Here is an 11,729-nt window from a genome sequence, read left to right as displayed (position 1 = left end):
TTTATGTAGCAGTGACACATTCACTGTTACCACTGATGTCACCGATCTGCACAGACATTGTACAATAGCCCCCTCTACTGACATTTATTGGTTTAGTTTAGATTTCTGTTGTGGAAATGTATGCAAAAAGAACTGATTTAATTAGATAATGCCTCATTTGCATATTTAACATCAAGTTTCAGAAAACTTTTAAGAGAAAAAAACAATTGTTCAAATTAGCTGCAGAAGTTTAATAGTGTTTTATTTTTTGTCTAAAAATGTATGGAATTTTTCAATAAATCTCTTTAAAGGCCTTTTGTTGAGTTGTCACAACCCACAACTATACTATAACAGAAGATAACATAAACATAAACAAGCTAAATGGGTCCCTTTAGCCCAGTTCGGACAACACAAAAGCAGTGGAGAAGTGAAGAGTACATGCACTAGATGAGTTTACGACAACAGAATGTAACTTCTACATAAAGTTTTAACCCTTGAAATACAAATACAAAACTTTAAAAGAGAGAAACTAATGCTTGTTTTGGGATCAATCCTATAAACACTGGGATCGACCTTCAAAGTAAAAATGTAGTATCGTGAAAATCGATATTTTGGTATCGATCTGCCCGCCCCTATTAACCATGGGGAGCATAACTGACTGAAGGGGGGCTTTAAGGAGACAGGTGCGAAAACAGTGCGTCTAAGCTAAAAGGTGAATACTGGTATATTCAGGCAGACAGTATGAGAACATTAATTTGTTTTTTGAACATCAAAGCATGTTAAAATGTTCTGGTAAGAACCCAAAACACAAGAATGAACCTTAAAATCATCATAAAATGGTACCTTTAAAGTTACAAATTGTGGTAGCCATACGCCGAACCAATAGGGGCGGTAGTGCGCCTAAAACGACTAAAAACAAAGGCGAAGAAGAAGAAGTTCAAAGTTCACATTAAAGTTTCCCTCGTGTGGTGCTGTTACGGTGGAGTAAAACCGGAGCTCACGCATCAGACAACCGCTTGAAACACCCTTTTTTCGGAGGAGACGGTTCACTGAATAAGTAAGTAAACGTTGGACGGGTGTCGCCTGTTTAACTCTCTTCTGTCGTTGTTATTAGCGCCATGAATGTCCGAGCTTTGAGCTGTTATCGGAGATGTTTACACTAAAATGCTAGCAGCTAGCCGATGTTAGCATCGTTTATTTCAGACTGACGCAGCACCACCGTTTAACAGTTTACGTTTAATTAATTTCACTTTAACTAAACTGTGCTTGGAGATGTAAGGTATCACTTTTAATCTGCTTTATTAGCAATTGACATAACCCGATAGTTAGCTCCCGTGTAGCTAGGTAGGCTAACTTCAGCTAACAGACCAACCAGACTTTAACCAGAGTTTATACTAATTTTCACTGTAATAATAAATTCAATCAGTCATCAGATTCAGTGACATCACAGCTAACGAATAATATGTCCGTTGGGTGTAGCACACGTGTTTCAGACTCACACAAAAGTCCTGAAATTATCCAGCTTTATTTTTTACATAGCGTCAAACTCAGCGTCCAGTTTGTTAGGTAACATTAACGTCACACCTGGCCATACCTAAAGCTACAGGAAATCCAGTCACAGGTGAAACCTCTTAGGGACTGTTCATTATTAATCAGAAAGGGGTGGCTCTTCTTCCTTTTATTTATTTATTTTAATTTTAATATTTCCATCCTTCCCGAAGCTTCAAATATTTTCCCATGAGCCTCCCTGAGTGACTGGCAGAAAATGCAAAGTTGAAAGTTAGGAATGCATGATATTGAATGCTTTGCCGATATCTGATATGCCGATATGTAACAACTCATTTGACCAATAACTAGGGGTGGGCGATAGGCCCTAAAATAATATCCCGATATATCAGGGTATTTTTGCAATAACGGTATTCTTGACGATATGACAAATTAGTTAAAAAAAAACAACAAAAAACAGTTATAGATTTAAGTCCATAGAATCGCAACAAAGTGATATAGTTTTACAGTTTGCTTCAAATATTCACTAAATATGAAATTAAAATTATGTCTCATATCTTAGTTTGTGAACAACAACAGTAACTCAGTGAGGTTTATATTAATTAATCCCAAATACAAAATTGTACCCTGGGATCTACATATATAAATCAACATGTGATTTCCTTCTTTTAGCAAAATCATAATTGATTGTTTTTTTCCACCTGGACCTTTATGCTCTGCCATTTCTCCTCTAATCATCACACTGTAACCTGTGACAGGCTGTTATGATACCACAACTATCACACATTCACATATATGGAGTTTTTGTCGAGCTGCAAGCGCCACATAGGTTTACATTACCAAAGGTTTATGACAAAACTACACTGACTCCCGTGTGAGCACAGCAAGAGAGGGGAGGGAGTGATGCTGTGCTGCTGCCAGAGGAGCCGCTGAATGAGTTCCCTCTGAGCGATAAGTCACTAAAAGAGTCTGAGAAGTCCAGGGCTGTTCATAAAACATTCAGGACGCCACAGTTTATTCCACACTACTGAAGCTGCTCCGCTTTTTGGAACCACCGCAGACTTGGTAATAATTTTGCTTTCAGCCATGCTTGTTGTTGTCAACAACAAGAAGTCTAAATGTCATGATTATCACAATATGAATTTTACATGACATCAAAAATTATACCAGTATTAACGTGAGCGAGATGATGTGGCACACCCCTGGTGTAACAGAGAATGAAGCCATTTGAAAGCTCAGTGGTGTCCTTGTTTTCCGTCACTGTAGCAGCAAGAAGCAGGAAACTGCTGCGGTGGCTTGACTACAAGTAAGGATGGATCAAAGGGACAAAATAGTGGTTTAAAAGCGTTTTGTTTAGACCTTAGTCACATTGTGAATAATGCCTCAACACTGACAGCGCTTTTGTTTGTTATACCTGTTCAGAACTTTGGTCAACAGCGGTTGTTTTTAAATGTGCTCTACAAATAAAGTTTGACTTGACTAATAAAGTTTGACTTGACTAATTACGGAGGGCGTCCTTTGTTGTAAAGGCCTCTGAGTCAAGTTTGTAATAACATATAAATATAACTAATCTTATTTTGACATTCCTGTCTTACCTTCAGGTTGTGATGGCCTCCTACACCTGTATCAGCTGCCGAGTGGCTTTCGCAGATGGCGAGGTGCAGCGAGCACACTACAAAACCGACTGGCACCGCTACAACCTGAAGCGCAAGGTGGCCGACATGCCACCAGTCACCGCTGAAAACTTCCAGGAGCGAGTCCTTGCCCAGCGGGCAGCCGCTGAACAGCAGCTGAACGACACGACGACCGGCGAGGGCTGTGCCATCTGCAACAAGAAGTTCTCCACCGTCAACGCCTACCAGAACCACCTGCAGTCCCACAAACACCAGCAGGCCGAGAAGCAGGCTCTGCTCGCTGCACAGAGGAAAGTGGAAAAGATGAACGAGAAGAACCTGGAGAAAGGTCTCGGCGATGAGAAGGTGGATCACGACGCCAGGAACGAGGCCCTGCAGCAGGCCCTGAAAGAGCAGCAGAGGCCGAGCCCGGCCAAGCAAGGGACATCACAAGAAGCAAAAAGGCAGAGGGCGGAGAAGCTGGAGAAACCTCCCAGGATGATTTGGTTGGAGGAACAAGCTAAGAGGCGAGAGAAAGAAGACGGAGCCACAGCTGTGGAAGGTAAAGAGGAGAAATAAAAGCCATCATAGACATCACTGAATCTACTTTTCAAAGCAGAGTCTGCTTGTTTTTTAAATCACAGTGTCTACAGTTTTTAGATGCAGCGTGTAAGTCAGAGAACTAGTAGGGCTGGATGATATGAATGACATCGCGTTGAAGAATATTTCACTGCTGGAAAGATGGTCTTTTTATAAAAGCAGGCACAAGTACTACTTGAAATTGGTGCAATATGACCAGAGAAAACAGAGGGAAAGGACTCCGGCATTTGCTTTTTTATCAAGAGGTAGAAAACCTACAACTACCAGAATGCACTGTGCTGCACAACACCAATAAATACTCCCACTGGTGGGTGGAAAAAATGAGTTTCGAAATGTTTACACATGAAACAATATGGCAGCTAGCTGGTAACAAAGAAACCCTCGAATTAAAGGTAAACAGTAAGCTAATATATGTTTTAGATAATATTCATTAGAGAAATAGGCAACACGTTAAGAGTCTTTGTTTATATTTGATCAGTGCTACTTAGTTTTACTGGTTGATCTCAGTTTTTCCAGCCTTCGATTTTACAATACAGGAATCAGTGTGGCGCCCGCTTCCTGTTCACACATTCTCGTATTACGTCCAAACAGTGCACTAAAAGGCAAATCAACCAACTACCAACAACGCAGCACACTGTGCATCTTGTTGCCACAGTTCAAGTAGTTTGGTTTGGAATTGTTAATTTGTGTATAGATAATTTTGTAAAAATCTGATAGTAAAAGATGGTATATGATTTGAATTATTGCCCAGCTGTAATCTTAGTTTTTTTCCTGCAATTCTCTCTGTGTTATATGTTATTTCTCTGAGTAATAGCAATGACCTTTCAGTGTAACAAGACTATCAGTTACTGCGTTTTTTTAAAGTATTCACACTAAGAGACTAATTGCAGTAAATGAGCTCCCATCAGTTGTAGATGTTGAAGATCTTTATTAGTTTTTTGTGTTTAAAAAAAAATGACACCATGTTCCAATAACAATCTTCCAGAAGAGTGGGAGGACATTGACGAGGATGAAGATGATGACGATGAGATGGAGGATGAAGAGGAAGAGGAGACGATGGATCAAGAGGAAGGGGACTCGGTGGGTGCGTCTGACCCCCAGCCCGCCGCTCTGCCCGGCTCCATCCCTGTCACCAACTGCCTGTTCTGCTCCCATCACTCCAAGTCGCTCATGAAGAATGTCGCCCACATGACCAAAGCCCACAGCTTCTTCATCCCCGATGTGGAGTTCCTCGTCGACCTGAAGGGCCTCATCCGCTACCTCGGTGAGTTTGTGGCGTAAATGTAAGGAAACTCCATGCGAAGTCTGGATGAGTGCTGTTACGTCACTTAAATCCGACCAGTTCTACCTTTGGTACCCGACCCTAGTCCTGATATTAAAAAGATTTTTTGTTGATCCTGAGTGTGTATAAAGATACTTCTTAATACTCCTGTTAGATGAATGAATACTGTTTTATTTTCCACCCAAAGCTTACATAGTTGTTTTCTTGTGTTACAGGAGAGAAGGTCGGTGCTGGAAACGTGTGTTTATGGTGTAACGAGAAGGGCCGTTCGTTCTACTCGACAGAAGCAGTACAGAGTCACATGACAGACAAAAGCCACTGTAAGCTCTTCACAGACGGCGACACTGCCCTGGAGTTTGCAGACTTCTACGACTTCAGGTAATAAAGTGACGTGTAGCTGATTACTCTGTTTATGCCTATAATATGTGATCTATTAAACCTCATTTAGTTATACAATGTCATTCTGATTCATGCTTTATTTTGTCAACAGGAGCAGCTACCCAGACAGGAAGGAGGGAGAGGATGCTGAAATGGAAGAAGAAGAAGAGCTGCCGGATGACAAGAACCTGGAGTACGACGACGAAACGCTGGAGCTGACTCTTCCTTCAGGTGACTGGAAATGAGTTTTTAAAATTGGCAAACGATATGGATCGATGTTTTCACTTTGCATCGATGATATTAGATCATTGATCATTAAATCGATACATCAATCCAGATCGATGGATCGTTACACCCCGAACACACAGTACAGTAACCTAATTCACTAATGCAGTAATTTAAAAAGTGTTTGAAACAGCTGTATTATATTTTTTTTAATTTTTATATTCATGTAATAAATATACTCTGAGATAGACTACGGTTATAATAATCATCTGCTTGAAGTCATCCATTTGATTCGGATGGATGTGATCGCTACAAAAGGTTTCCACTGACTCTTTAGATTATATCGCTGGGCTGGGTTGGGACATGAGCGCCACATCTGAGCAGGTGCTGAAATGAAAGGAGTTGACTGCTGACTTGTTCACGTGGTGTAAATATAGTGTGGCTTCATTGTTAACGGTCAGTTTGTTCATACTGTAACAGAATGCACGTCCTCGCTGTGTGTCTCTTCAGGTGCTAAGATCGGCCACCGCTCGCTCATGAGATACTATAAACAGCGGTTCGGAGCTCAGAGGGCGGTGGTACTGAGCCACAATAAGAACGCTGTTGGCAGAGTCCTCCGGCAGTACAAAGCTCTGGGCTGGGGAGGAGATGGAGGTAAGATTCAACCAGGACCACAAAGTAATGACAGCAGTTTCTCTGGTGTCATCTGGTTAATATTTAACAGTTTAAAGAGAGAAACAGGTGAGAGTAACTTTGTGCAAGTAGTTTGGTATTTTACTCACTTGTTTAGAAGTTTCCACTTTACATGCATATTACAAATACAAGCGAAAATATTATTACCACACCAAGATGTAGTTTCATGCTCAAATTGACCCTTTCAAAACAAAAGAAAAACATAACAGTGCAAACATTCATTCTTTAAGGCTTCTGTCTTCCAAGTCATCACATTGTGAGCTTGTAGTAACGTATTGTGCTTCATTACGTGTGGTGCAAAACCACACAAAAACATGATGGTGCCAAAACAGGAAATAATGAATCTGTCAAACTGCCTTTGCACTCTGCTCATAGAAGTGTGCATATCTCAAAAATTAAATCATGCACATAGTTTAATTAACTTAGAGTGTTAAGAAATGTTTTGTTTGTGTGTCGTCATTTAAAAACCTTTTGGATTCATGTTTTGCGTTTTTATTTGGTAAAATCTGGTGAAAAAAATTATTTTTGTGTAATTTGTTTTAATGACACAATACCAATTATAATGGATTATTAAGGAGGGCTGCCCCCTAATAGTTGACCAAATGTAAGTCAATCAGAAAGGTCATTAGTCAGTAAGATTTCATTGGTTGCTTAGTTTCAAAGTAAACAAACAAAAGTGAAACTTTATTAGGAGCTGTGCCTTGTCAAAATAAATCAAAACCTATATAACTGGACCATGTGGGAATTTAATCTGAAAGGTCAGACACAGGAAGAGACCACTCTCAGCAGTCAGACAGGAGTCAGGTTGATTTCCAGGGCTGGTACCTGCGGTTATTCCACAGGCTAGTTAATAACATGTCGGACAGGAAATCCAAAGTGTGGCATCATTTTGAGAAGGTGAAGGACGAACCCAAGGTGATATGTAAACTCATCTTCATTGGTCGACTACAAACATGACGTATCATCTGAAACATGGAAGTAGCTACATGCCCATTAGCCACTTAGCACAATCATGACTGCTTTGCTGACAGCGTCATTAACAGGCGGCTCGCTCAGTGTGTGACGTGCACTTGTAGATAAAGTATAGGCCTATATTAATGAAGGTTCATTAGTACGGTTTTGTATTTCTCTGTAATGTAGCACAGTGTTAACAATGTTACTGATACTATTCTTTCTCACACCTTCAACTCAAATCATTGTGTTGCCCCGCCCAAAATATATCATTTAATAATTAAATTAATATTGTAAACATGTGGCAACTAGTCGACTAATGGCCTTCACTGTGTTCTTTCATTAGACAATGAAACAGAAGAATGAATATTGTGTTTCCCCACAAACAAATACGAGGCAGCTGTCATGTAGAATGTACTTACCTGGGTTTCTTTGGCACAAAAAGGCTTAGAAAACTGCAACAACACTGTGTTTAGCTGCTGTTAATCTCTACAAAAGACACAACTGCAGAAATCTCTATATGTGGAACTTAAGTTCAGTACTTTTGGTGCAGAGCTGAGTCTTCCCAGTTCATCTAATTCCGACCCTGCAGTATTGCCTTACGGTATCCTAGTTTTGATTTATTGTGTTTACTTAAAAGAGTTTGGGGAATCTCTTATCACTTCCTGGGAAGCCTGAGTCTCGTAGTCGTTGTCAGCTTTTTGCCCAGGGAGCTCAATTTTTCAGTTATGTTATTTTCTTTGCTGTGTTTTGAGGATGTGAGTGTGATCGTTTATTCAGTCCTGTACTGTGGAGATGGCATGTTTTTGGCAGTTTGAGTTTATTGATAATGCTATTTCCTTTTTGTTTATCCATTCCACCGGCTTCCTCCTTCACCCTTGTATTTATTTCCTGTGTGGCCTTATAGATAGAGTAAGGCCAAGGTCACCGGGTACCTACCCGTGCTTCACATCTGATGAGTTTACACAGTTCTCACAGGTTTTATATATGTCACATTTCTGCAGTGGCTTGCAGTTGAAAGTAGAGCTCTGTTCAGGTACAATGTAACGTTACAGTCATAAAACCAGCGATTATAATGTTTGTTTTTCTTACCTAGTCGTCCTAACTTTATTTATACAGCAGTTTAAGCACAACTGCATAAATTGGAGTACAGAGAGAAAATGGAAAGGAGAAGACAAAAGAAGAAAATGAAATTTAAAAAAAAACAACAAATATAAGTTATATATTTATGATTTTTGCACATTCTGCATGTCACAATGCCAGAAATTAAGTAGATGATCTTAAAATACCAGTGAAACACCACAATTCTTGATACCCAGTTTGATACCACAGTAATAAAAACTAAAACAAACAATAAATCTTATGTATTTAAACATTTACTCCTTAATTAAAACATTTGAATTAAATTTAAGTTTCATTATTCCCTGATGATCCCCCTTGAAGGCAGAGTACTAGTCTATGTGGGTTCATGTGCTTTTGTGAGCAAGGAAACGCATCAGTATATATCTGACAGCATATTAACACATTCCTTCTCCATTGTTATTGGAGTCAAGCACCAAGCCCAATTTGGACCAAAGATGGGCGACGAAACGAGTTGAAACAGACAGCTACTTGCAATGCACCATTCTGCAACGACTGGTTCACACCAATGCAACTGGAGAGATGGTGTATCATCTCTTTGCAACAACCCTCTCTACTTCCGTTCTGATTTGCAGCTTTTCAGACTTATTTTGTGGCTGAATATAATTTGTAGCTTCTTAAAATATGGAGGATAGTGAGATGGAAACAGAGGGCTCGGCGAGGACGGAGCAAGCAAACGCGACTTTTGCAGTCATTTGTCTTGACCAGTGGACTTCACTACAAGCCACTTGGCTGTAGAAACAGGTGACGAGCTTTATGTTCCAAAAATCAGCTGGCAGTGATTTGACCAGCTGAGTTGCAGGTGACACCATCAGCTGGCTTGAGTTGAGCTCAGTCCGGCCAGTTCACACTGCTGCAACTTTTCTCTGCAACGTTTTAAGACGGTTTCATCTCGTTCCAAATCTTTGGTCCGAACTGGGCTTAAGGTGTGACGGTTGGTGTGTTATCTGTCCTGCCTCTCCTCATGGACGGCTGGGTAAAGGGTGATGGTAACAAACGCAGCATTTTATCCAAAATTGAACATTTTTCAACTGGCAATCAGAAAAAATGGCAAATATTTAAAAAAAAAAAAAAGAGAGAGACAGTGGTTGAGGCAGAGCTGTTGCTGCAGCTGCACTTGTTGCCATCTGACACATGTTGTTGCTCTTTTCCGCCGGTACGTGTTCTTGTTCTCACATTGGCTTTTAACGGCAGACTAGAACACATGTAGGCGTGTATGCTGCCCCGTCAGGTCCGGAAGAATTGCCTCCCTGGTACCTACTGTACTGGAGAAAATAGAGCACTTTCATGTTTTCAGAATTTTGGCATTGACTCGGCACCAAAGCATCAGTTGTAGTAACATCCCTAATGACCATAAAGATAACAGACTCCTACACAGAGAGCGTAAACAGCATATGGCAGAGAAGCAATGCATAAAATTGTGAAGGATCTTCTATAAAGTTTATGCTCTTTTGTTTCTGTCTCAAATGACAACATCTTGCTTTTTTTTACCTTCCCTTTAATAAATGTGTGTTATCCTTCCTGCTGCTAAGTGTAAGAAAACTGCCCCTAAACATTATAATGACACACTGTATGGACATGCCCCTCCCCTCTGTCTCTCTCTTAGGCAACGGCTCCTTATATCAGAAACAGAAAGACATGCAGTATGTACAGATGATGAAGTCAAGATGGATGCTGAAGATGGGCATGAGCCACAACGCCACCAAGCAGAAGCACTTCAGAGCCCAAGTGATGTTCTAAGCCGGGACTGGAGGCAAGCCGACATGGTGCGATATGTGACACGGACTGGTGGACTTTAACATTTAAAATCTTTGCTATTTTCCCACCAACAGGACTTGGACTATTGAAGCAGGTACAGCTGCAAATGAGTGGCGGCTCCTTGCACAGTGGCAGAAAGAAAAATCAAACATGTCATGCAGCCATGTTGATTTGTGGTTTGTAAACTGCTGCAAAAACCTTGATGGGGAGAACATTTGCACCACCTTTACTTCTTGGAATTCTCACATGATGAGCAGTTTGATTACATTTTCCAAATTTTAGCCATCCTTGTGATGCAGCATCTCTGCGTGGAAACTGCAGGTCACCTGTGACTCTGCTTGAAAACCGCTTTGGGATATGAATCCAGGTGGAGGCTCTGTCCTCCCAACAACCACTAGTTGGAGATTAAAGGCATGATCACATTTCTAAGTTCATTTTAAACTGCATGGATCGGGTAAAAGCTGCAGTTGATCACTATCAAGGAGGTGGTTTTACTATTTTGGACTCTTCAGTCACATAACATTTTTAATTTATCAGATTACGTCTGTATAATTCAGTGTGCCTGTAACACATCCAACCGAATAAATGTTTCATATTTATTGGCTACGTGACAATCTTCCTTTTTTTTTTGAAAGATATCTTTCTGGGCATTACCCGCCTTCAATGGACAGGACAGACAAGTGTGAAAGGGGGAGAGAGAGAGGGGATGACATGCAGCAAAGGGCCACAGGCTGGACTCGAACCCAGGCCGCTGCGGCAACAGCCTTGTTCATGGGGCGCCTGCTCTACCACTAAGCTACCGACGCCCTGTGACAGTCTTCCTTAACTAATGACTATTTTTTACTCTGTTTACAGGTGGAAGAACCTGATTCAGAATCTGTGTCCCTTACATATTTTGCTCGGTTGTTAAAACATTGGCAGGAATCAGTACAGAACACTCGTTAACATGACTAAAGGGCCGCCCACACCGAGAATGATTAACGGTAACGATGTGAGGATCCACACTGATGAACAATAATGTTTTATAAACAGTGAAACAAGCCCTCGCTGTGTGCCCCAGCTGTGTTGGCAGGACAGGAAAATGGATGCTGTTAGTGTGTCTGTCGTTCATCAAATTGCTCTGAGTGATCCAAATGATGTCCTTTGCCACTGATGTAAATTTGTGTGGCTGTCCACTTTAATTAGAATGAATTTTTCTATTAAAAAAAAGTGCTTTTTTATATGCTGAACAAACATTTAAACAACACTTTTGTCTTTACTATCATTTTTCACAGGTTTAAGTTGAAGATCTAAGACTTCTGTATGCACTCAGTAGATTTCTCTCAAATTTTGTTAAAGCCCATGTTTGTAAGCACTTCTCCTTTTCCAGGGTAATCCATCCACCTGACAGATGTGGCATAATAAGATGCTGATTTAAGAGCATCATTACTGAACAGGTGTGCCTTGGGATGGTCACAATAAAAGGCCAATCTAAGGGTGCTTTCAGACCTAGAATTGTTGCTTTGGTCTGAATCAGAGTACACTTGCAAGATAAATGTGACACTTTCTAATGTCACAATGGAGGGACAACTACGCAGGTTGATTTTAGCGCTGGTCATCGTGGA

At 40.7% G+C, this 11,729-nt stretch overlaps 1 protein-coding gene across 1 annotated transcript; it reads left to right on the top strand.

The window, feature by feature from the left end:
* Window positions 1-899: 899 nt before the first annotated feature.
* Window positions 900-10,729, top strand: znf622 (zinc finger protein 622). The gene is made up of 7 exons (XM_033651541.2): window positions 900-1,036; window positions 3,087-3,660; window positions 4,684-4,962; window positions 5,196-5,358; window positions 5,471-5,589; window positions 6,094-6,237; window positions 9,974-10,729. The coding sequence occupies exons 2-7, from the start codon at window positions 3,093-3,095 to the stop codon at window positions 10,105-10,107; spliced, it is 1,407 nt and encodes a 468-aa protein (XP_033507432.1). The 5' UTR covers window positions 900-1,036; window positions 3,087-3,092; the 3' UTR covers window positions 10,108-10,729.
* Window positions 10,730-11,729: the final 1,000 nt, after the last annotated feature.

The sequence above is a fragment of the Epinephelus lanceolatus genome, chromosome 12 (assembly GCF_041903045.1).
Source record: "Epinephelus lanceolatus isolate andai-2023 chromosome 12, ASM4190304v1, whole genome shotgun sequence".
Classification (NCBI taxonomy): domain Eukaryota; kingdom Metazoa; phylum Chordata; class Actinopteri; order Perciformes; family Serranidae; genus Epinephelus; species Epinephelus lanceolatus.
This window is presented reverse-complemented; position numbering and strand designations above follow the sequence as displayed.

Coding starts and splice junctions, on each gene's coding strand:
- znf622 (XM_033651541.2), top strand. CDS start 3,093: ATGGCCTCCTACACCTGTATCAGCTGCCGAGTGGCTTTCGCAGATGGC. Junction 3,661..4,683: donor CGGAGCCACAGCTGTGGAAG/GTAAAGAGGAGA, acceptor ACAATCTTCCAG/AAGAGTGGGAGGACATTGAC. Junction 5,359..5,470: donor GCAGACTTCTACGACTTCAG/GTAATAAAGTGA, acceptor TTTTGTCAACAG/GAGCAGCTACCCAGACAGGA.